At 45.0% G+C, this 26368-nt stretch overlaps 1 protein-coding gene across 5 annotated transcripts in view; it reads left to right on the top strand.

Annotated features, from left to right (window-relative positions):
* The window catches only part of SIPA1L1 (signal induced proliferation associated 1 like 1), a 135241-nt gene that overhangs the window by 92731 nt on the left and 16142 nt on the right, over nt 1-26368 (top strand). For 2 of the 5 annotated variants that reach the window (XM_013057455.2, XM_045072866.1), the window contains 6 exons: nt 980-1042; nt 1480-1598; nt 4312-4754; nt 18740-18979; nt 19684-19849; nt 24433-24679. In XM_013057455.2, the coding sequence (XP_012912909.1) occupies nt 980-1042; nt 1480-1598; nt 4312-4754; nt 18740-18979; nt 19684-19849; nt 24433-24679 (1278 nt within the window). The remainder of the gene's footprint in view (nt 1-979; nt 1043-1479; nt 1599-4311; nt 4755-18739; nt 18980-19683; nt 19850-24432; nt 24680-26368) is intronic. The other 3 variants (XM_013057457.2, XM_013057456.2, XR_006604606.1) reach the window with 2 other exon arrangements.

Below are 26368 nucleotides of genomic sequence, written 5' to 3'. Positions count from 1 at the left end.
CCCACTCATGTGAAGTCACAAAGGTATCTTGGGACTGGAAAGGGTAATTACAAGGTTCGTCCTAGACCCACATTCATTGTTTCACATAAACCTCCCTCCAGTCTTTTTTGCTTTGCATCTACTCTCATTTGGTGGCATCCCACTCTTCATAGATGAGGCTCGGAAATTAATATCAATGAGTCTTTTTAATATAATTGTTCATCCTTTTAGTAAGATATGCCTTTTTGCTTGCCTGCTTGCTTGCTTTTTTTTTTTTTTTTTTTTTTTTTTAAAAGTAAGATACCCCAGAACCTGCCAGAGAAGCCTTTTCACCAACTGGTGGCCTTTCCATCCAAAATCGATGGCTTCAAATAAAATGTTAAAATAATTTTTTTTTCTAATTTTTTAAATTCTACCTTTCCAGAGGAATAACCTTGCTTTCTCTAACTGGAACATCAGACGGAATCTGGGGCTTGGTTGGTCTAAGCCATGCTAGGGAGAAACCAAGAAAAATAATTGCCCTGTTCTCATTACTCAGAGCACTGTACATTGCATGTATCAGGGGCCAACCTTGATACACTCAATTTGTAAGAGCAATTCTCTAATGACTCTCAGGTCACTGAGTGAAAATGCTGAGGGGACTTTTATCTGGTAGCCAGACCCACCTGTCTCTGTACCTCACGTGTGACACACTGGTGCCCTGGTGGAAGTGAGGGCTTGAGCGTGATTGGCTCACCCATCTCGGTGGATTTCGTTTTTCTGCCTCTGCTTCCGGAGGTGGTCAAGAGTCAGAGTAAAAGAGGATGTTGCCCTGTCCTTTACATTCAGGAATGGTGTCGCAGAAGTCCAGACCTGTTGCTCTTAGCTATCAGTGTGTTAAAGAAGCTAAATCGCTCACCTTTTACCTTTGGAACCCCACCTTGAACGCCGGCTTGGAGTCCAAAAGGAAGCAATTGTCTTAAGTAAACTAGTTGCTGTGTGTCTTTTCTGTTGTGCTTAGCTTACAGTTATAGAGGACCTCAGGATTTCAATTCTTTTGTCCTCGAGCAGCATGAATATACAGGTAAAATATTTCCAAAGTGTCCTGGTAAGTAACACGTGATTGCATCCGTGCCTGTCTAGGTAATGTAGACCGAGCTAGGTTAGCCACACTTGGCAATGAACAAATTTCATAAATTGAATCCATATAGTCTCTACTTTCCCCCAAAACCAAAAGTTGATTCCTAACTTTGCCGCGTTGTCCATGGCCTTTGGTTTGGTGGTACTTGGCTCTGCTACTGTGTATGACGTGACACACTGTCACCAGCTGCAAGCTTCACCCATCAGCCACTTAGTTTCTGACATGCTGTCTATTGTGTAAACTCTCAACAAGCTTATCGCTGAAATTCAGAGTTTGCTGGTCAGTGACCTGAGAGATGCAATGGCAAGCCGTCTTCATTTGTCAACATGTGCTCGTGCCTGTGTAGCGCCTGCCCCATAACGTCCTGTGCTGTATTCCAGAGCCGACGTGCCATCTCCCCGCAGTATCAAAGGTACTGCCTGCTTTCCGAGAGAGCCCCAGTGGGAGATTAATGCGGCAGGATCCGGTGGTCCATTTGTCTCCAAACAAACAAGGGCATGTAAGTTAACTGTAAAATAATGAAAACGATAAGATTCCTAGCAGCGTACCTTCCGTGCAATGTGAAAATGGCACAGGCGCGCTTCGCTGTTTCTTCCATGTGGTCAAAGAAGCCATTCTGGCGGGAGGTGGGCATTTACTGCTCTGGCCCTGAAATTTCTATTGCCGGTGGCCCTATGGTTGCTTTGAGATAAACTCAGATTCCTCTGTGGTATGCACCCGCCACCCCCACAGATCTGGATGGAAGGCCACATGATGCATTCACAAGGAGTCCTAAAGTATTGGGAACAGAAAGTGCTACACATGGGTCTTATTTGCTTACACAATGGCAAGGATGGGATATGGTGGAAGCATCCATCCAGGGACAGAGAGCTTCTGACAACTGCCCTTCCTGCTTCTCTTGTCTTGTGTAGCTACACACATTTTTGTTTTGCCATACTTCTACATAATTTCTGATCATGAACGGGTAGAATGAAGGATCAGAGGTTTTGCTCATATAAGCTGTGCTCTAGTAAAATGAATATGAAGCTACAGAAACAGAGCACATGCCCGTGGCCAAGCACCCTACGCTAGGCTGTGTGGTGAGAGGCTTCACTGCAGAAATGTGATGTGGTCGTAGTTCTACTTGTAAGTGATAAATTACCCCATCCGTCAGTTTCCCTTCCCTCATTAACACCTTTATATTGGTGACACAGTGAAATAATATTTTGAATAGATTGAGTTAGATTAAATATATTCTTAAAATTAAGTTCACCTGTTTCATTTACTTTTTTAAATGTGGCTACTATAAAGTTTAAAATTACAAATGTGCTTCCTATTATGTTCCTATAGAAATCTGTTACGTAGTTTATACCCTCAGCACATCTTGTTTTGGACTAACCACATTCAAAGTGCTCAGTAGCCATTCATGGCAAGGGGCCCCCAAATCCCACAGCACAGATCCAGAGCTAAGGAAGTTCTGCCCCACAAACATTAAGAGTAAAGGAAGACCTCGTAACACATGTGGTGGTGTGGCAAACAAACTAGAGTGCACCGGTGAAGTAGCGGGTTGATTGGTTCTTGTTTTAGAAGGGATTGTTCATTTGAAGTGAAATTTTTGCATCCTTCTCCTGCTCCTTCCCCTCGCCTGTGAAGAACGTGTCCCTTCCTCAGGCAGTACATGCACACACGTGCGTGTAGTTCCTTCTGTCCCCTTTTCACTCAATCTCTACCACGTATCTGGACTTGCTGTCTCCTTCCTAGTTTAAAATGATACTTTATTCAAATACCTTTTGAAGTTTTATTTCTTGGGTCAACTGTAGAATGTTCTAGGCAACCAAGCAAGCCTCCGTGTGGAAAGGATTCTGTACACATTTTGATTGAGATAATTCCCATACCATAATATTCACCCACCTGAGTATGCAGCTCACAGAGTTGTGCGCCCATCACTGCGGTCCTCTTCCCTCCGAGCCCTTGACCACCATTCATCCACTTTCTGTCTCTGTGGACATGCCTGTTCTGGACATTTCCCATGAGTGGAATCAAACAACATGTGGCCTTTTGTGAGTGGCTTCCTGCACTCAGCACAACACTCTTAAGGCTCTTCTGTGTTACGGCATGTATTTGTACTTCATTTCTTTCTGAATAACATACCATTGAATGGATATACCACATTTTTAAATCAGGTGACGGACATTGGGGTTGTTTCTGCATTTTGGCTGTGATGAATAATGCAGTTGTAAATACTCATTTAGGTTTTTCATGAACACGTTTTCATCTCTTTTCAGTAGATACTGAGAATGGGATTGCAATTGTTTTCCCACAGCATCTGTCCCATTTTACATTCCCGCCAACCATCATTCCTCTCTGCCTTTTTGGTTAGAACCATCCTAGTGTGTGAAGTGTTGTCTCACTGTGGGGTTTTACACCTCTCTAGAGACTGGGGATCGTGAGCATCTTTTTGTGTTTGTTGGCTATGTGATACTATCTTTGGAGAAATGTCTATTCAAATCCTTTGCCCATTTTTAAATTGGATTTCTTGAAGCACAAAAGTTTTTAGTTTTGATGAAATCCAGTTTATTGTTTCTTTTTATCTTTTGTGCTTTTGGTGTCATATCCAAGAAACCACTGCATAAATAGGTCATGAAAATGTATATGTACATTTCCTTCTAAGAGTCTGATGGTTTTGGTTCCTACATTTAGGCCTTTGATCTTTCTGAGTTTATTTTTCTGCGTGGTAAGGATCCAGCTTCATTCTTTTCTTTTGCATGCAGATCTCCGGTTGTCCTCGCACCATGATTTCCCCCCATTGAATTGTCTTGGCATCTCTGCATAAATTTTCCCTCTAAGCACTCCTTAGAAAGAAAGTGGTGTTCTAAAGAGCTGCCAGTTGGGGAAGGAAAAGGAGATCTCTTTAGGAATAGGTCTTATATTCTGCCTTGTTTCCACTCCGAGTGGTAGGACTTTTGGAATCCAGCACACTTTCTGATTAAGGTGATCTCAATACTATTGATATTTTAGCCCAAGTGAATGAAAAATGGATTCTTAAAAAACAACCTGTCTCTAGCGTTCTTTGCCACAAATGCTGCAAGTGGGTTTGTCCAGGCACCTCCTGTCTTTCTTCGGCTTGTTGTCATTTGAATTTTTGTGCCTTGAGAACCCCATAACCAGGCACGGGCCAGGAGGTGCTTCTCCCTCGCGTTCTAGCGCTTAAGTCAGTCTTGCTTCCCTTGCAGTCCGATAGCCACTACTCAAGCCACTCCAGCAGCAATACTCTCTCCAGCAACGCATCGAGCGCCCACAGTGACGAGAAGTGGTTTGACGGGGACCGCACCGAATCCGAACTCAACAGCTACAACTATCTGCAGGGCACCTCTGCCGACAGTGGTATTGACACCACCTCCTATGGCCCCAGCCATGGCAGCACGGCCTCCCTGGGGGCCGCCACGTCGTCCCCTCGCTCGGGGCCAGGCAAGGAGAAGGTGGCCCCCCTGTGGCACAGTTCCAGCGAAGTGATCTCCCTGGCAGATCGGACTTTAGAGACAGAGAGCCTCGGCATGGAGCGGAAGGCAGAGTCCTCCCTGAGCCTGGATATCCACAGCAAGAGCCAGGCTGGCTCAAACCCGCTGACCAGGGAGAACAGCACTTTCAGCATCAACGATGCCGCTTCCCATACAAGGTAATGCTGTTCCCCGCTGCCTCGGCCGCCGCGCCCAGCCCGGTCCTGGGTCCGGCGGCCAGCCTCATCCCGCCTTCCTGCACCCACCAGTGTCCAAAGAAGGGGGTTCCGAGGCAGTGACTGCCCGTTTTACATTTGCCTTGGATCTGCCACCCGACACTGGATTCCTCCCGTCCCCACACATTATCTTTCACTGCAAATAGAAAATAGAAAAGTTCGCAGATTTAGTCTTCATGAAGTTGTGTTTGATGTTATAAAAGACTTTCTTCTGTACCAGAATCAGAGAAGAATTTTAGAATTCTGGCTGTCAGGTAGTGATAGAGAATGAAACAGTCTTTAAAGATGCTAAAAGAGAATCTTGAGCATATTTTTAAAAGAAAGGGGTCCTTCTAGACTCATGTGGCTTTATTTATGACGCCGAACACATCCTCCACACTGCCTCTCCGTCACCGAACATCACTCAGCCTGTGTTCACATGAGAATTCTTTTTCAGGAAGTGCCTCCTGACAGTGATGTGTTGATTGGGGGCAGGGGGGTGTCCAGTAGAAAAGTGTGGCTAAAATTAGACCTCGAATCTCCCTTTCTGAATAAAAGAAGTGCACATTCTCCAATCTCTGATAGGCAAAATAAATGCCATTTTCCATTTCCTCTTTTGGATTTGAGCCTAAAATCCAAAGTATGGCAGGATTCTTCCGTTTCAAGGAGGAAGTATTCTACTACGATGTTTTGGGGCCTATTAATGTCTGTTGTGGTTTCTCCTTTTGCCTTTTGTTGTTGTCAGTCATTGATCATTTTGCTTGACAGCACCTAACTTTGCTGTCCGCTGGGCTTCCTTTATCATTACGCCCTGAAGAAAAGTAGCAGAGAAACTGAATTTAGTTTTTCTTTTTTGATGGGAATCTAGGCACATAAATTGTCAGTAAACCCCAGATAATCTAAATAACAGAGGATGCCCTCTGTGTAATGTGGATTTGTTTAACATGGTCGGGTAAATACTCAGTTCTCTCATTGTGTCTGCACTGTTACTGATGAGGTTCTTGAGCTCCCCATCAAGCATTTCAGAAGCTTTACTTCTGTTTACTACTACCTGTCTAGAAACCACGTGACTCCCAAGCAGGAAGGTGATTGGGAAAGTCATCTCTGTATTCTTGAGTACCAGGCATCCAGTTACTTTTCCATAATTCAGAAAATAGAATGTTTGGTTCAGATAGGTTAAGGACATTGTTGGGAAAGCAGAACAGAAAGCTGAGCATCAAATGCCATCCTGCTGTAACGTAGACCTAGGGTCACGTGACAGAGAACTATGGCAATTTGAGGCCGCACCATCTCCTCGACTAATCCTGTGCCCTAACTCAGACTGTTTTTCTGTGTGTCTTCTAGGTTTAGCTCGACTCTTGTCTTTTTGGTGTTCAGTTATTTTGAAAGGAGGTTATCTTTTTAAGAATGATATTCCGGGGACACCTAGGTGGCTAAGTCAGTTAAGTGTGTGCTTTTGGCTTGGGTCATGGTCCTAGGAGCAAGCCCCACATCGGGGTCCCTGCTCAGTGTGGAGTCTGCTTCTTCCTCTTCCTCTGCCTCTTCCTGACTTGTGTGCATGTGCACACATGCGCTCTTTCTCTCTCACTTTCTCAAATAAAATCTTTGAAAAATTATATTCCATTTGGGGATGTATATGTCTGGTCTGATTTGATGGCAGAAGAAAGTCAAGTTATGGAGGTCTTATCTGGAATAGCATCCCCGTGGAGTAAGGTTGACAGGCTGGGCCTCTGAAGCCAAAGCCCAAGATGTTAGCTGTGCCATCTAACACATGCTGAGGCTACAGAGATTCCCCCTGTGAAAAGTAGGGTTTGTATAATCTGGGCTGGCATTATCTGAATGTGCTGATGGGGGCTGCCTAAAGGCCTCAAAGGATTATCTAAATTTTCTGCTTCAAACTGACCATGCAGAAATCATTGAAATCATCATTTGGAAATAACTCTTCGGTTGAAAGTCAGACTTTGTAGAGAAGAATGTGGCCTTTCAGGCAAGGTGGAGGGCTTCCCACCCGCTGACAGGTTGAGTCACAGTCATTGTTAGACTCTGGTAAGCAGGGATGCTTTGTGCCTTCTGTCTGTTGATCTTGGCAGACTGAGCTGGATAATCAGAGCTTCTGCAAACTTCCTTCTCTGAAGGAAAGAGGGACTTAGCCACCAAATGCACGGTGCTGGAGAAACCAGAATCACTGCAAATTAGAGTGTGCATGTCCTCAGAAGACGGGAATAGCAATTAATGTGGAGATCTCTTGACAGTGCAGAAAAGAGCTCGTACCTGGGACGTGGTGACAGAATCTAAATTACAGTGATTAAGTTCCACCGCGTGTTTCTGGCTGGGCTGTGTTCCTACCCCTCTGTCCTCCAGTCTCACTGCGGATGATCGTGCAGGTTTTTTGTGCCCCCCCCCCCCAGGAGAACTGCATTAATGTAAGTTGATAATTACATAGGCTTGTTCTATTTGCATATCATTAAGAGAAGCCACACACACTGATAACAGTTCAGTCTATTCATGGCTCTGAAGTGTTGCTCCCTAGAATATACATGTGTTTTCTATGAAGTTTGGAAGTTTAGGGAGAGATTTTTGGTTTTTTGCAATGGCTGTTTCACTTTGAGGTCTTAAACCATTCCAAAAATAAAATAAAATGGTTTATGGTGACCATAAGAGAGATGAAGACCTTTCCAGTTTTAAAACACTCTTACCAGGGGACCTGGGGGTGGCTCAGTTGGTTAAGCATCCAACTGTTGATCTCAGCTCAGGTCTTGATCTCAGCATCGTGGGTTCAAGCCCCATGTTGGGGCTCCACGACCAGCATGGAACCTGCTTTAAAAAAAATAAAAATAAATAAAAGTAAAAGACTCTTACCAGCTGGGCTCTTCTTTTTCTTAGAGTTCTGGCCTGGGTGGTAGACAGTGCTGGTTTGTGTGGTGACCAAAGACCCCTCTGTTAGTGTATGGCACTCTCGTCCCACATAGCCAGTGATATTACTGCCATCAGACCAGACTCAGGAGCACATGTTATAAAGCTGAAAACTCCTTTCATAGGTACAAATCCACATTTCTTCTGTAACGTCCTGACCTGTTCTGTTCGGGGTTCAGGCTTCCACAACCCCCCTCATGTGCCAGCCATTCTGCCCTATCCTCCTGATGCCTATAGCCCCTCGGAGCTCGGCGGTCAAGGCGTTCCCACACATGCAGTGACATCCTTTCCCCCTGATGGCCAGCACTAGACTGTTTCCCACCCACTGTCCATCCTGAGCACCTCTCCGTACTGTGTGCCACCACGAGCGTAGTTTGGAGCGCTCGGGACGTCACAGACCTCAGATAGGAACAACTTGTTCCTTAAAGTTCCCACCTTTTTGAGTGCTGTGAAACGTGTAAGCCTGACAATTCACAGACCTGTACCCCTAGGCCAAATAATACATTATATGTTAATAAAAAAAAAGATCCCACCTTTTGCCTGATGACTCCTCAGGCCTTCCACCAATAATCCAGTTCAAAACTAACATAAATCCTCCACTCCTGACTACGACTGTATCTCAAAGCTTGTTGTAGAGAAGTGCCCGTATTCTCACAGAGGTGTGCTGCTTTTATGAATAGGTATATGGAGAAGAGTATACAAAAGTCCCGGGACAGCGTGAACGTTGAGTGAAGTCATCTCTACGTAAGGTTTGTTTCATCTGCAAAATACAGCTGGGGAGAACTTTTTAATAGCGTCCATGCAAGTATCAGTCACTATCTGGATGTCAGTTGGTCAGTGTCTGACATTCACTAAAAGGGCTGATTTCAGTCCAGGAAAAATGCCTGCCCCTGGTCATCAGTACAGTTCAATTTCATGACTGTGCTTTTTCTGGCTGACTTAATGAGTTCACTAGTCATGCCAGGAAAGCTGTAGGTTTCTTGAGAGTAGAGGTATAGAAGGACTTCTTCAATTGAGTTCACATAGAACAGCAGGATGTGCCTCGGCCTCCTGGAGCTCCCTGGACTGTCCGTGTGCCGCTGAGTCTGCGTTAGAGCCGGCGTGTTTGCCTTTCATTCTCTGCCCTTTTTGGCATCTTGTGTATGAGAGAAATATGCCTTCTTTGTTTAGAAGTTACTCTGTTATCTTTATTCTGCTAACATTTCTCTCTCAGATCTCTCCTGCCTGGAATTTTTTTTTTTTTTTTTTTTTTTTTTTTTTTTATTGCTAACAGTGAATTGCCTCTCATCTGTGCTTTTTTCTTAAGATGAGAATATTATTTTTCTAAGTGTTATGAGCTAATTCAGAATTTGAATGTGAAGCCTCTGAAATGATAAACCCAGAACTTATCCTCAACATGTGGTTGGCTCTGCTTGTCTTATGTTGGTTGGGTCATTTTCATTGGTCATTTCTTTGGTCTGACACACAGTGGGCATTCAGGATTATTGTATTTTGCTTTTACCTAGCAGAAACTTGCACAGATTTGTGCTAAGCTGTTGTGCCCCATTTCGTTCAGTTTATGGGAGAGGGTGATTATTTTATCTAGAATACAGTGCTGTCTAGTTAACCTGAAAGACTAAGAAACAGAACCACTGTGGTTGAAATTTCAAGAGAACACTGAGAAAATGAGACATCTCTCAAGCCTTAGACATCAGACGGCTGGATGGGGCACTCACTGCCATAAGGTTTATTACCTCTCTGATCTGTGATGCAGCTAATTAGTTCATCCAGTCAATATGGACAGCCCCAATTCTCCCAATGCCATTATATCATCAGGCCAAAAGGAATTCGGAAAGAACTGAGTCCATCCCTTGTCCTATTGAAACCATCTTACCAGGATCAGAACTTGCCCAGCTGCCTCAAATGCGGGGAGAGGGAAGATGATCCCAAACAGAGAGAGGCCATGTCCTCTCTGAGCAATTCCTGTGCTCATGTTCTCTCCTTCTTCAAAACTTCGTCCTATGTCTACCTACCTGAAATTCTTCTCACTGCAGCTTAAATGAACAATTAAGAGAGACTAAATGGTTTCTCTGAGCTGAGTTTTTCCTAAACATTAAGATTTTTGAATGCTAAGATTATAAAAAATTGTAGATATCAATAAGAAACCATGTGCAAAATATACAAAATATACATACGTATATATATGTATGTGTGTGTGTACACACACATACACACACACACACAATCTCTTTTTTTTTTTTTTTTAAGAAATATTTTTAAAGAAATTTTATAACAGTTCTCCACCCCCAGGCAAGTTGAGAGGGGAACGGAGGGAAAGTAGGTTTGCATCCTGAGATGGTGGTACAGGTCTCATTCTGCCACTCAACAGCCCTCTGGCTGGTCAGGGCATTTCACCACGTGGGTCCCTTATCTGGGAGCGAATAACACCTGGCCTACTTAACAAAATGGTTGTTTTTCTATGTCTGTGAGAATAAGAAAAGGTTATCAAGTGTATTGCAAACTGTAAATTTTCTTTTGAGGTGAAAGGCTTTTGGCATTTTTTTTTAAGCTCTCCATCACCTGCCTTAATGAGGTTTATCTTGCTCCTTTTCCTTCAACAAACAGGGATCTCCCACAGGTCCTATAATTGTCTTTTATGTGTCTCATTCTATAATTACATTTTTGCTTCTCAAGCTCCCTGCTTTTTCTTTTTCCTTTTTAGATGCCAAACCTGAACGTGACATTCTTCTCAGCTGTGCTTAAAAATATGATAATATTCGTAGTTCTCTTATTAGCTCCCTCCTATCTAGCTCAGCAGACTTGTTCAGCTTGTGGTCCACTGTGACCCCTGAAGCCCCTTCTACTGTGTATGCCTCGCCACCCACTTCTCTATGCTTTATATATCAGTGTGCCCTTGGACTTACTAAATATCTTGTGTTGTTTGTTTTTTAATTTGAATTCTAGTTAGTTAACCTACAGGGCAATATTGGCTTCACAGCATTCAGTGCTCATCAAATAAGTATCTCATGTTCTAGATGAATAGTTTTCTTTACCATAATTATTTGCACATCTCCTTTGCCAGCTTAATCATTCCTGTTTCTTTTCCGCGATCCTTTAGATTGAGGCTTCTCAAGCCCTCCTACATTGTGGAGCCCAGTATTGGACAGAATCAGCTAGTGTTGAACACAGCGGAAACAGGAGTCCTCCTTAAATACATCCACCACGTTATCTGTCACCCAGAGGCTTAAGTATTTGTTATTTGTACAAGTAATCACAGGAAACCTGATCCCTCCCCTTGGTGTCTGGCCAGCATTCAGACTTCATGCAGATTTTGTCATAGCCATTACACTGGTGACTGATTGCTGGTCTCCCCGTCCTGAAAATATACTTAGTACACCCAGCCTGTCTAAACTCTGTCCCTCTGTGTCATCCCTGGAGGGCAGATGACTCCAAGTGTTTCCTTCGGCAGCTTTTGGCAGCGCAAGAGCAAGCATAGCCCGTGTGTCCCACAGGAGGCCGTGGCCTTAGTGACAGTGCAGACGTGCAGGACGGCTCCCCAGGCCCTCAGAGCTCTGGTATTTGGGCTTTTGTCTCCTGACACTCAGGCTGCTCCATCCTCCTTGGGTTATCCCTTTGCAAGGTCCACAAGCAGAGGTAGCCCCTCCTCCATGACGCGGTACATGTTGTGACTCGCAGATAGGTCGTCCAGCATCTTCTCCTAGGAGGTTTGACCACGGCTGGGAAGGTGAAATCACCAGCTCGTGGGGCATTGGGTTCATGGTTTCACTGGGCTGAGACAAGAAGTTGGGACAGACTGCCCCAAGTGTCCAATTACCCCGTGGCCTCCGTTCTTTTTGTGTGAGGTAGTACATATGTCCATGCAGCTCTCTTCCTTTTCCAAAATTCATGTCCTGGAATGACCAGACAAATAAAACCTGGTCCATTTTGAGGAAAGGGAAACACACTGTAGTTGGTATGAGAAGTAAAGCTGGTGGCCCCTTCTTGTGGCATCCAGGAGCCCCCGACCGGACGGCTCAGTTTGGCCGTACTCACAGTTAAACTCACTTCTGATACAGTGAGAAAAGTCACGAGTGTTGTATCTGTCATGTCCTAACATACCGATTGCTGTTCTCTTTCTGTTCCGTCTTGCTCGCTCATTACCTTCCTCCACAGCTCCCGTGGAGAGATCTAATTTGCCCAGGCTACCACCGGATGGCAGCGTATTGGATTAACATGAAATCTGCGGGATGGTGAAACAACGCAGCCACACCGTCCCCCTGTACAAGGGAGCTGATGGCTTCATTGTAGTTGTTTTGTAATTAAAGCCGCCTCAGAGATGCTCAGGGCCAGCGGGGTGGGCAGCTTCAAGGAGCCCCACCACCGGCAGGGGCCAGGAGCGGGGCTGCGAAGCAAGGACGAGCCCACCCATTTTAGAATGGGGGGGGGGGGAGAGGCTGACGCAGTAGTTCGTAAACCTCTAGGGACATCTCTGGGCACTCCTCCAGATTTCTGGGGCTCTCGAAGATCTGACATAAGCCAAGGAAACTTCATTTACATCAATCCCCGCAGGTGGCCACAGTCATGGCTGGAGGAACACTGCTCCAGGGGCTTCACCGTTTCACCTTTTTTTTTTTTTTCCTTTTTGAGAGTTTTATTTATTTGAGAGAGAGAGGGAGAGAAAGTGTGTGCAGGGTGGGGGCGGGTGGGGGCGGGTGGGGGCAGAGGGAGAAGCAGTCTCTCCAGTGAGCAAGGAGCCCGATGCGGGACTCGATCCCGGACCCTGGGATCATGACCTGAGCAGACGGCAGACACTTAACCAACTGAGCCACCCAGGCGCCCCGTGGCTTCACTTTCTTGAGGGTGATCTTCACTTTCTTGATGTTGGATGATGTCTTAACAGTCTGAATAAGTCAAGTGATTGGAGCAGTTCTCGATCAGTGTGCACACTTAGAGGGAGATTCCACAAGAATCCATACTCTAGGCACCAGCCCAGCTCTTATCAAATTAAAATATCTGGCATTGGAGCCCAAGAATGTGTGTTTTGAAAGCTCCCAGGTGATCTTCATGTGCCTGCTTGGAATTAGAGGCCAAATGTGCCAGAGTCTCACCTTGCTTCATGCTGTGAGTGGTATACATTAAAGAAGGAAGCACTGCTGATGAATTATTCATTTGTTTTTACTTTTACTTTTGTTCCCAAATCTAATCAGTTGTTAAGTAGGGCTGTCTTGATTATAACCATTAGTGAATAAAAGTGCGCTGTAATTTCACACCTGAGAGCTAGTGCCAGCCATCACGTTCACAAATAAAACTGATAATCGGGGTCTATGGTCTTACTTAAGCAATCATCCTTTTAAGAATATGCTTAGAAGCATAATCTGTAGATTTAATTATTTCCTGCAATAAAAATAAAGCAACACCTAGTTTTAAATACAGCCTGAGTAAAACACATTGTCTTCACACCTAACTCTCTCTTACATTTAAAATGAATAGCTGATTTATTTGACCGTTTCTCTCATCACATTTTGAATGCCTACTATGGCCGGCGACTCTGGTAGGCATGGAGAGTACAGCAGTGAAGGAGAAAAAGATCAGCCCTTGTGGGGCTTCCATTTAAGTGGGGGAGACAGACTATCAACAAGATAAGCAAGTTAAGTAGATAGTGAGCTCCGTACGTACTGAAGAGAAACCCTTTGTCCAACAACTCTTTCATCGGGAGTCCACTATATTCTGGCATTGTTACACACCCAAGAATGTCTGCCTTCAAAGAGTTTATAATCTGGTTCAAAAACTTACTGAACGCCTCCCAGGAAAATGGTACTAATTAAATTCATACAGGAAGCAAAGAGCTCCAAAAACTGTATATGCTGTATATATTGTTCTCTCTTTGATGTCTCTAAGCCTTTCCTATAATTTCCCTTTTCACAGAGGCCAGACATGGCTGAAACCAGCATAGCTATTTTTTAAAACATGGGAGAAATGATTTAAAAATTAATGGACTATGCAATTTACATTTTATTCTCATTCTACATTCTACATTTAATGGCAAATTATTTCTATTTTGACCACACGCTTAGTCTTTCAAAGCCCCAGGGTTCTGAATCTTCGTGCTATCATATCAAGATACTTGCTGAGAAATGGAAACTACCGGAGTTTCGAAGGCTTGTCTGGTGCAGTGGTTTTCAGGTTTTGAGTTAAGGACCATGGCATTGGCTGGGAACGAGTCAGAGCGCAGATTCCCGTGTGTCTGCCAAGGCACCCAATCAGAATCTCTGGGGTCTGTCCTTCAACGTAAAACATGCCCTGACATGCTCCGGCACTAGTAATTCACAAACACTTGCTTTCACCTCTGGGTGCTAATCGAAGCAGGTAAAACCAGCCCATGATTATCCAAGACGAAGGTGTACAGGTCAGACCCTGATGTACTATTTTTGACTTATGGGAATCTGCTTCCCATCAAGAAAGCATGCTTCCCATGCTTCACCGTAACCATGGATGAGTGGAGACACCCCCACATCTGTGTTATAAGTGTGTATGAGAGAGGTATCATGGGGGGGGGGGCAAGTCTACAAGCCAGAGATAAGCTCTTGTCCCTAAAAACGCAATAAACAGCCACAACCCTGTCATATTGTGGCAAATGACTGCAAAGGCTACGTCTACTCTTAGCGCCTAGGAAGCTCCTGCTGGTGTTCCGGAGTTACTGTGTGTTGCTTTGTCTCTGGAGACACAGTCTGAGCTTGTCTGCCTCTGTCTTTATGTCCTTCCTGATTCCTTTTTCCTTCTGGTTCATCTTTCCACTTTTAGTCTGTTTTCCACAACAGAGTCCTACTATTATTTTGTTCTTATTGATTTAACGCGTGGCATTTATGGAAGAGTTCTGTATCCCTTTTTCCCTTTTCTTCCTTTTAAAGGCAAACAAATGGGATATTTTTTATCAAGAGGTGAAAACTAAATGAGATTACATGGCCTTTACATTTATGCTGCCCTTTGAGGTCTTGGGAGACATTTTTTTTCTTTCCTTTCCGCTCTAGCTACAAGTCTCTGGGAAAAAGAAAACTGTTAGAGCAATCAGAATATAGCTAGTCGTTTCTTTTTATCGTATTTTTTGTGAAGTTTGAGCCTGGTCCCTCCTCTTTAATTACAAAAATAAAGATGTTTATGTTTGTTCTGTGGCAATAAGGCCAATTTAGTGTAGCGAACTTTGCAGATCCCCTCTGTTCCGTGCCGTTCCCTCTAGTCTGTGGCAAAGCCTCGTGGACTGATAAGGCCTTCTCCTTTCAGGTCATCTACTTCTGATTTATTTTTGTGGGTGTGTTCTCATTGAAGTATGACACATGTAGAGAAAGAGGTTCAGGTCATACTGTCCATTGGCGTGAATTTTCACGAAACGAACATATCTCGTGTAATCTCTACCCAAATCAAGCGCTGGAACAGAGCCAACATCCAGACACGACCTCCTCTCACTTGTCTTCCCCGGTCATTCCCACCTCCTCGCCCGGGTAAACACAGTCTCGAATGCTAAAATCACACACACATTTTGCCTATTTTGGGCTTTATGTGAGTGGAATCGCGCCATATGTTTTACTCCATGTCTGGTGTCTTTAAGTCAACAGTACCTCAGTGAGCGTCACCATGTGTCTTAGGTAGCATCAGTTTAGCTGCGTGGCTGTGTCAAATTTACCTCGTGAGAACATGGAACAACTCATGTATCCCTTCTGTGGAGCATTTGGAGTGTTTCCAATTTGGGGACATTACAGATTCTTGCACATGTCCTTTGGTACACCTGCGTGTGCATATGGCAGGCACAGGCCTAGGAGTGGAGCTGCTGTGTCCTTCGATACACACACGTTCAACTTCAGCAGAGAACGTGAGCTGCTTCATCTCAAGACGGTGACAGCATATCCGTAGTGTAGGAGAGTTCAGGCCACTTCACATCGTTGTAGCACTTCATGTTGGAAGTCTTCTTAATTTTAGCCTTTCATTTGGGTGTGTAACTGGTTTTTCTTTTGGCTTCAGTTTGTAGTTTCCTGATAACTGACAATGTTAAGCATTAATGTTTACTTATTAATCTTTTAGATATCCTTGTTTGTGGAATTCCTTTTCAAATCTTTGCTCATTTTTCCTATTGGAATGTCTGTCATGTTGAGTTTCAGAAGTTCTGTATTCTGGATTGGAGCCCACCGTTGGGTGTATATGTTTTACACATATTCTGCTTCTCTTTCTTTTGAGGACTAGAAGTCCTTACTTTCAGCGGGGTTCAATCCTTTCCTTTATGATCCTATGAAAGAAACCTCTGCCTCTGTCGCAAAGATGTTCTTCGCAGTGTGGTCCAGAATCTTTAGATACACACTTAACTATGCGAGCCAGTGGGAATGGATTTTTAGGTGAGGTTGCAGGTGGGGGTTCAACACTGACTTTCATCTGTGCGTGCTCCCTCAGCACCACTGAGATTGGGTGGTTTTGATTTTTTGTTGTTGTTGTTCATGCCCTTAGTTTTTTTTTTTTTTTAATAAAAAATGTTTTTATTTTAGACTAGTTTTTGATTGGCAGAAACATTACAAAGACAGTGCAGAGAGTTCCCGTGTACCCTCCCACCCATGGTCTGGGGTACACACGTCGTAGCTAATGCGTCATTATGAAGTCCAGGCTTTATTCAGATCAGGATCATTGGTTTCTGACAAAGCGCTGCTGGCAGATGCTGTGAGACCACGTCCTCGTGACTAAATCTTCCATGACAAGTGTGCTGTGGTAGGAGCCCACATCTTTGGTCTCCGCTGACACTCGAGAACTCAGCAGGGCTCGCGTGGTGTGGACACAGGTCCTGGGAGACCCTGGGGAGGGACGTGTGGAAATTCTGCCATCGAAGAGCCTCCAGCGTTGTAGAAATCCTGAACTCTCAGGCCCGGCCTTGGAAATCCTGAGCTTTAGTATGTGATGAGTAGCCTTTCCTTGGGTCCTGAAGACTTTAGTTTTGTTAATCTTGAACCAGAGTTTAAAATCCACAAATCATGACCTGCTTTGTGTTTTCTATTTAGTCAACATGCTATACATCACATCCCCAGGACTCCCACATGGACATTTGTACCTTTTGACCCTCTTCCCTCAGTTTCCCCCATCCTCCACCCCCACCTGTGGCCACCAGTCTGTTCTCTGTGTCTGTGAACTTGGGTTTTTTTAGATGGCACGCATAAGTAGATGACATAGTATTTGTCCAGCTTATTTCAATTAGCGTAATGTCCTCAAAGTCCATTTATATTGTTACAAATGGCAGAATTTCCTTCTTTTTATGGCTGTATAGTATTTCATTGTGTATTTATACCACTCTTTTTTTATCCATTCGTCCATCAGTGGACACTTAGGTTATTTCCATAGCTTGGGTCTTGTAAATAATACTGCAATAGACATGGGATTGTAGATGCTTTCAAGTTAGTATTTTCACTTTCTCTAGGTAAAACTCAGAAGTGGAATTTCTAGATCATATGGTAGTTCTATTTTTAATTTTTTGAGGAACATTTTGCTGTTTTCCGTAGTGGCTGCACCAAATTACATCCCCACCAACAGTGCACAAGGGGTCCCTTTTCTCCACATTCTTGTCAACACCTGTTATTTCTTATCTTTTTGATAACAGCCATTCTAACAGGTGTGAGTGATATTTAATTGTGGTTCAGATTTGCATTTCCCAGATAATTAGTGAGGTTGAGCATCTTTTCATGTAACTGTTAGCCATCTGTATGTCTTCTTTGGAAAAATGTTTATTGAGATTCCTTTGCCCATTTTAAAAAAAAAATTATTTTTTATTAACATATAATGTATTATTTGCCCCAGGGGTACAGGTCTGTGAATCGTCAGGCTTACACACTCACAGCACTCATCATAGCACATACCCTCCATTTACTCCTTTCCTACCCCCCAAACCCCCCAACGTTGCCTCTCAACTTCCTCATGTCAGGGAGATCATATGATAATTGTCTTATTCTGCTCAGCATAATACCCTCTCATTCCATCCACGTGATCACAAATGGCAAGATTTCATTTCTTTTGATAGCTGCATAGTATTCCATTGTGTATGTGTATATGTATGTGTGTGTGTGTGTGTGTGTGTGTGTGTATACACACAAACACCACATCTTTATCTATTCATCTGTTGATAGACATCCTTTTTTAACCAGATTTTTTTTCTCTGGAGTTATATGAGTTATTTATATATTCTGGGTATTGTGCCCTTATCAGATGTATGATTTACAAGTATTTTCTCCTTCACTAGGTTGCCTTTTCATTTTATTGATGGTTACCTTTGCCGTGCAGCTTTTTAATTTGACATAGTCCCACATGTTTATTTTTGCATTTGTTACCTTTGTTTTTGGTGTCAAATTCAGAGACATCATGGCCAAGATCGATGTCAAGGATATTACCCTATGATTTCCTCTAGGAGTTTTGTGGTTTCAGGACTTACAGTCAAGTCTTTAATCCATTTTGAGTTGATTTTTGTACATGGTGTAGGAGAGTGGCCCATTTTCACTCCACTGATCAGCCTTTTAAGAGTCCCTCTTACTGCCGGATGCCATGGGGAAGGAGACATCAGTGTCCCTCTTTGGCCTTGGATGTGGGTGTTTGGAGAACTGTATGCTGATCTAGCTTGGACCTGGGGAGCATCACCATGACCCCTATTTCTGAGGAAGGCAGGCAGACAGCCACTGAGATGGCCAGACCTTTTATTGCCATTTCTCCTGTTCCTTGCCTGTCCTAGAGCCCCTAACAAACTCCGGTGTGCCAGCATGTTTCAAAGCATCCCTGATTTCCTCAACTGTTTTTACCTTTTAACTTAGAGTGCAGACTAAGCCCCAGTGACTGTGTTTCATTTTTATAGCAGACATTTAAATTGTAGCAAGAAAAAAAGAAAGACTAGCCAGCCAATCCCATTAATATTTGATGATACAGTCATTGTTCTTTAACGTGGCCATAACCCCTGTCCTGGATGACACTTTGATAGCCGCCGTGTGGACCCCGGAATGCACACATGCACACTGGGGTCCTTTTGTCTTTGTCACGCTTCTCCTCAGTACCATGAGCTCTCGACACTCTGCCAGCCCAGTGGTCTTCACCAGTGCCAGAAGTTCCCCCAAAGAAGAGCTCCATCCTGCCACCTCGCAGCTCGCACCTTCCTTCCCCTCCTCCTCCTCCTCCTCTTCGTCTGGCCCTAGGACCTTCTACCCTCGCCAGGGCGCGACCAGCAAGTACCTGATTGGGTGGAAGAAACCCGAAGGAACCATAAACTCTGTGGGATTTATGGACACGAGAAAGTAAGAATTCTTTCGCTTCTCTTACTGGGTGGTTTGCTTTTAACAGGACAGAGAACAGAAAAGGTTGAGGCAATTTCCTACCACAGAGGCGGCCGGCTGGGGGTGGTCAAGAGATTTTTATTTTTCCCTCCTAAGTAAAACTTAAATTATTTCTCTCCTTCATTCCTTAAATAAGTTATGTGGCAAATCATTGATTTGAGAATCTTAGATGTTGTAGGAAGGAGTCTGTCTAGAGAACAAACTGCAGAATAATTGACCTTCTGGCACGAAGGTGACATTCTCCCTTTGGTGATGTTAATCACAGCCTTCCCATGGGGTTTTTAACTCAGGGCCCAGCAGAAGGGAGTGTTAGAGAGGGACTGCCCTGAATATAAAGAACTTTTTGACAAAGTAGTACAGGAGTAAAAAAAAGTTCTAAATGAGTCATTCGATCATATTGTTTGAGTTTGTACAGAAGTAACATTTGGGATTTGTAGCCTGTGGTCTTACTAGTAAGTCGTGCTAACTCTGGCTTAGTGGGACTAATGGGTTCCTGTAGAAGAGCAGTTTGTGGTGCTTCCAGTTGGTTGTGTTTCTTTCACAAGCACTTACCTGAGCAGCTTGTCCTTGTGTCTCCTTGAATACGTACCTCCTGACTCACCGCCTCAGGGTCCATCATGGCCTTACGTCACCCTGCTTGGTTTCTCCCATCTCTTCCTTTCAAGGCGCCATCAGAGTGATGGCAACGAGATGGCCCACACCAGGCTGCGCGCCTCAACCAGGGACCTCCGGGCGTCCCCCAAGCCAGCCTCCAAGTCCACCATCGAGGAGGACCTCAAGAAACTCATCGACCTGGAAAGCCCAACTCCTGAATCCCAGAAGAACTTTAAGGTATAGGACAGAGCTCGGGGCGTGTGGCTGTTAGGGTGGGTGGCCGGAAGGGCCGGGGCTGCTCACCACGGTGGCCCCTCCAGGAGGTGTTGGCTCCCAGCTCCTGCCCTCATGCACTCTGCCCTAAAATGAGCTTATGACGTTCTCCAAGCGTTTTGTCCCCACTGCCACAGCTTTCAGTCTGGGTTTTATATTTACCTGTCCCTACCACCCTTTATCTTCCTTAGTGTACCCCACTGCCCGTGCACAAGCCACGCTCTTCCACAGACGTTAACCCAGATGGCACTGCTTCTGAGAAGTTGGCAGAGCACCTGTGGCTCCCTCATCACAAAAGTTTTCTGTAAATGCCTTAGAGCCTTCTGTCCAAAGGGTCCCTCCTCCCACAAGTAGCTCCCAGTTCACGTCCTGTCCTGTGTGCCTCACCTCTGTCTGTGCACCACGTAGCATTCAGTCACTCGGAGAGATGGCCTGATTTACACCCACTCTCTTCACCTCCTCATCCTCCAGAAGCCACCTCTGCAGCCCAGCAAACTAGGTCTACATACTTACCTTCAGAACTTTCTAAACTGTCTTTACTTTGCAAAAACCTCTCCACTTCCCTTGCAGAATTCTAGGCTAGAAATTCTCTAAAGCCAGCCTCCCTCCCCATCATGTCCTGAGTGCCTGCTCAGGGTTTATGTTTGTGGGTCAGTGGCCAGACCTTGGCGCAACCACGTGGAAGAGTTTGTTCTGCCCGCCTTAGCTTGGAGGAGCCCTGAAGCCTACTTGAGGGTCTTTCTTGTCCTCAGAAGTGTATCATCTCCTCCTCCCAGGGCTTGGAGCTGGCCTTTGTTGAGTGGGGCCCAGAGCTCTGAGCACAAGGCATTTCTGTGTGCGGTGTGTTGTGTAGCCCCAGAAGGAGGGGATCTACCCCCCAGGAAGGGCAGCACAGCACACTTGGACATGTTCTGTTGTCCAGCTGCTTAGCTGAGTGACTGGTAGTCTGTTTGAAGTGACTAGAGAGTATAGTTTAAGAGGAACTCTGATAGTTGATTGGAAAGATAAACTGAAGTATTTCCTTAACTACTTGCTGTCCTCAAACCAGGAGCAGAGTGCAGGGGCCATGCCCAGCGGGATGAGCTATGTGGCCTTGTCCATTCTCTCTCCAGCTTCTCGTCACAAGAGTGTGTGTGTGCGTGCACCTTTCTCAAGATAGGCCAGACATACCCCCTAAACTGAAAAATCAGCATTTATAGAAATTAAGTGTACTCCAAAGGCCATTCTGGCATTGTGCTGCGAAATAAAGATTTATTAACATAAACATTAACATCATAAATCATTTTAAAGAATTGGTCATTCTTGATTTCTGTAATTTCTGTTTTATAAGCCAGCACTTCACAGCTCTGACTCATCACGCAGGGTACAAATTGTTTCCTTAGCAACCTCGCAAAAGACAGTACTTGAAACTTCTTTATCCGTCAGAACCCAAAGAGGTGTATTAAAATGTTTAAGTACCAGTTTCAAAATACAATTTTTTTCAGATTTTTTTCCTTTGAGGTTAGAGGAAAATAAAACTTGCCCTGAAAGGAATCTTTCCTCCAATTCTCGGTTTCCCATTTTTGGAAAGGGGCAAACTTAGAGCTTTGATTCTTTTGATTTACTCATGCAGTAGAAATAATTGAAAGCAAATGTCTCTTTTGCCCTCATTCCTGTTCTTGGCTTTTATTTCCAAAATGAATTATTTTAACATTCCTGAAACAGGGGTGTACCTTCTTTGTGTCCCGATTGCATTATCGAGAGACCCTCTGTAAAGAAGGCTCTCTGCAGGCTACTCCCTTACTGGGAAGGGCTGGAAGTAAGGCTCGTCTTTCTCCAGTGTCCTCCTTTTTGGTTTGGTTTCAAATGACTTTAGCTAAGTATCTCTGTGTGTCTTCCGAAATTCTCCGTTGGGATGTCCCTGGCTCTGCTGTGTCAGAAAGGCCCTTGTGAGACCTTTGAGAGGTCTTCCAGGCCAAGCCTGGCTTGAGGCCCCAGGCCACTGCATCAGGTGTCAGGGTCCTGGCAGTGGCCAGCTTTGGGCTATGAGACTTGGAACCCACTCGGACCACACTGGCTTTCTTGGAGAGCCCGTGCTACCTGTGAGTGAGTGTCAATATCAAATGAGAGGGTTAATCCAGGGTGATTTGCCAGCAATGTGTGATATCTGCTGTGGGACGTGGTGAGCTGTGGCTCAGCAGTAGGTGGCCACAGGGCCTAAGCACCTGCCACAGAGCTCCTGTCTCAAGGAAGATGGCAGTCTGCTGACCTTCTAAGAAACCTCACTGGCAGGCAGAGAGGGATCACCTTACCTCCCCCAACGGCTGCACCCAGCGGCAGGTGAACAGACACAGCGCAAACCCATGGTCCCGCTTTGCAGCCAGAGTTGTGAGGCACAGGCCAGAGGTGGTGGCTGCGGGCAGCTCCAGGTCTCGGGAAGTGCTGGTGCTTGCTTACGGCGGGTGCTGGTGACCAGCTCATGAAGCCAGGAGGCCTGGGAAGAGGGCGGGAACAGGAGCTGACCTGGAGCAAGAGGCCCCTCCTCTAGGCCGTGTTCCTCGGCTTTGAAATAGATTGGTGGTGCCGGATGGTTTTAAAGTTTGGGAACCCCCCCCTTTTTAAAGAAAATAAAACATGGAAGTCTAATACGGAGAAGTCAGAAAGTGGAGTCCTCTGACGGGAGGGGTGGCTGTCATGGGCGCCTGGTTCTCTGCTTGAATGTCTCTGCTCCGCAGGCAGTGATGCTGTGAGGAACCGGTAAGGTCCCCAGGACAGTCTGCAAAGCCCCCTGGCCTGATGCGCTCTCAGAGCCCTTGTGAGTCAATGTTGACTCATGGTGGTTCTTTCCCAGGGCTGCAGCACTGGGCACAGCCCAGCAAGCACCCTGGGAGGCAGGCCCAGGGCGCTCTCAGAACCAGATCGGTGTGCACGTGCCTTCAAGACTAGAGGGGAACAGGGATGGGGTGACGGGCCTCCCCGACATGTTGGGACGAGACAACTTTTTTTTTTCTCAATTTATTTATTTTCAGAAAAACAGTATTCATTATTTTTTCACCACACCCAGTGCTCCATGCAATCTGTGCCCTCTATAATACCCACCACCTGGTACCCCAACTTCCCACCCCCCCCTGCCACTTCAAACCCCTCAGATTGTTTTTCAGAGTCCATAGTCTCTCATGATTCACCTCCCCTTCCAATTTACCCCAACTCCCTTCTCCTCTCTAACACTCTAACAAATATCATGTCCTTTTAATGGCGCGAAGCATCAAGGCGGATTGCCTACTTCCATCTCCTGCCCTGCCTCCCTTCAGTGCAAGATGTTAGAACTTCTAAGAAAGCATTGCCGCTCCAAGGATATCCTCAAGGTGGCAGCTCACAGCCCTGAAGTTTGTTAATATTTCCCAAAGAGGCTGAAACTAGAATTAGTGGAAAACCACCTTCCTGTATGACCATCAGGGCAGGGATACTCACTAGAAAAGGAAATCCCTTTGCTGACCCCAGAGATGCTAAAACAGGTTGGGAGCAGTGTTTGAATGGAGAGATCTGGGGCCTGGCCTGGTAGGCAGGAGTCGTACGTGATAGTCCTAGAAGCTTGCCGATGGGAGAAAGAGAGGATCTGGCTATATTTTTTAAAATCATGATCAGCGGGCCATTTCACCTCTGCCATGCCCACTCTTCTCGGTGAGGGTAAAGGAAAACCACCATTTCCATACCCAGTTCCCTGCACTGACAGACTCACAGAGCCCTGATCTCAGCAGCTTCGCTTTCTAGGCAAGCGTATATGTACCTTGTGCTTAACTCATCATGAATTTTTAGAAGTGAGCATAACTTTTACACCATCGGCTACACCTGGGGCTCATTGGCAATGCGCTTGACTAATTATTTGTTCATATTTATGTGGCAGCTGTGCACACCACTTCCTAGGGAGCTTTGACTTGATTAACCCTTGGTTTGATGAACAGAAGCATGTTAGACCCTGAGTGTCAGCTCTCTTCCCGGCGTCCTCAGCGGAGACACGGTTGTGTCGTCCTCTCTCTGCCCCTTCCCATTGTCCCAGAACATCCCGCAGAGGCCTTCTGCCGGCTGAGACTCCGCCCTCCTACTCACATCTTTGCCCGTCCTCTACATCGTTCTCCCTGCCAAGGAGAATACTTGTCTAGGAAGGACTGAAGAAGTGCAACTTTATTGCTAACCGACCAGATACTCTGCTGGCTCTGAGGCTGGATATTTAAAATACTGTTAATGTGTCTCTTGTTTCTCAAGTAATGGATTCTCAGAAGCTTGCTTTTTGCAAAAGGACCTCAACTAAATGTCAAATCTGGTGACAAAAGCAAAGGACAAGAGAGAACAGCTATCTAGAACTTCTGCCATTTATATAGAACTGTATCAATATGTAGATGGCTTCTCTATTTTAGTGGGTAGAAATCCATCCTCAAAAACATTCTGTCAGACTGCTTCAGTAGACTCTTAGCAGCTGCTGTTTATCAAGAGGCACCTCCTACTAGAGCTGCTCTCTGTCCTGAGGACATAGGCTACCATGTAACTCCTTGTCCGCCCGCCGCTCTCAGTTCCAGGCGCTCTCCTCGCCACAGTCGCCTTTTCCTGCCACGCCCACGGCGAGACGGGCCCTGCACCGCACGCTGTCCGATGAGAGCATCTACAGCGGCCAGAGGGAGCACTTCTTTGCCTCCAGGGCATCACTTCTGGACCAAGCCCTGCCCAATGATGTCCTCTTCAGCAGCACGTACCCTTCCCTGCCCAAGTCTCTCCCGCTGCGGAGGCCTTCTTACACCTTGGGGATGAAGTCGCTGCATGGTGAGTGGTTTTGGGTGCTCAGATTCCCGGCTTGCCAACCTCGGTCAGCTGCGCGCCTGTAATCCCAGACCTCAGGGTACGCACGCTCCGCCTCCCCAGAGTCATCTGGGATGCCTATTTGGGGTCTGTTTGATTCGATGGTTGTCTATATTGTGAAATGGCCGCCATGGTGAGTCTAGTTAATATCCGTCACCTTGCGTAGTTGCAGAGTGTTTTCTTCCTTGTGATGGGAACTTCTAAGATGCATTCTTAGCAAACTCCACATAATAATAATAATAATTCCACACAGTAGTCCCCGTGACTTGTCTTTCTCTAATTTATTTCAATCAGCATAGTGCCCTCAGGGGCCGTCCATGTTGTTGCAAATGAGAAGATTTCATTTTTTAAGGCCAAGTAATATTCGTGTGTGTGTGTGTGTGTGTGTGTGTGTGTGTGTGTTTCATCCGTCAGTGGACACTTAGGTTGTCTCTTTATCTTGGCTATTATAAATAATGGTGTAGTGAACTTGGGGCTATATACATATATTTTTCAAGCTTGTGTTTTCATTTTCTTCGTATAAATACCCAGAGAGGAATTTCTAGATCATATGGTAGCTCTATTTTTGAAGAACCTCCGTACTGTTCTGCGCAGTGGCTGCACCACTTTACATTCCCATTAACAGTGCACAAGGGCTCCCTTTTCTCCACAGCCTTGCCAACACTTGTATCTTCCCTTAACAAGTGTGAAGTGGTGTGGAGTGTTATGCCTCCATCAGAAAGGATGAATCCCCAACTTTTGTATCAACATGGTCGGGACTGGAAGAGATTATGCTGAGTGAAATAAGTTAAGTAGAGAGAGTCAATTATCATTTGGTTTCACTTATTTGTGGAGCATAACAAATAGCATGGAGGACATAGGGAGATGGAGAGGAGAAGGGAGTTGAGGGAAATTAGAAGGGGAGGTGAACCATGAGAGACTATGGACTCTGAAAAACAACCTGAGGGTTTTGAAGGGACGGGGGGGTGGGAGGTTGGGGGAGCCAGGTGGTGGGTATTAGGGAGGACATGTATTACACGGAGCACTGGGCGTGGTGCATAAACAATGAATTCTGTTATGCTGAAAAGAAATTTTTTTTAAAAAAGCGTGAAGTGGTATCTCATTGTGGTTTTGGATTTGCATTTCCCTTATCATTAATGATGTTGAGCATCTATTCACTTACCTGTTGGCCATCTCTATTTTGTCTTCAGAAAGATACCTATTCAGATTCTATTTTCTAATTGGTTTGTTTTTTGGTTATTGAATTATAGGAATTCTTTATACATTATGAATGTTACCCCCTTATCAGATCTGATTTGCAAATATTATCTCCCAGTCCATAGGTTGCCTTTTCATTTTGTTAATGGTTTTCTTTGCTGTGCAGAAATTTTTTAGTGTGCATGTGGTCTATTTGTTTATTTTTACCTAACAAAGGTAACAAACCTTTGCTTTTGGTGTCAAATCCAAAAAGTCGTCATCATCAAAACTGATGTCAGGGAGCTTACTGCCTGTATTTCTTCTGGAAGTTTGGCTTTAGGTCTTACAGTTAAGTCTTTTATCCATAATGAGTTAACTTTTGCGGTTTGGTGTAAGATAGTGCTCTGGTTTCATTCTTTTGCATGTGGCTATCCCATTTTCCCCACACTGTTTATTAAAGACCATCCTTTCCCAATT

The sequence above is a fragment of the Mustela putorius genome, unplaced genomic scaffold (assembly GCF_011764305.1).
Source record: "Mustela putorius furo isolate JIRA1106 unplaced genomic scaffold, ASM1176430v1.1 tig00000129_pilon_pilon_pilon, whole genome shotgun sequence".
NCBI lineage: Eukaryota > Metazoa > Chordata > Mammalia > Carnivora > Mustelidae > Mustela > Mustela putorius.
This window is presented reverse-complemented; position numbering and strand designations above follow the sequence as displayed.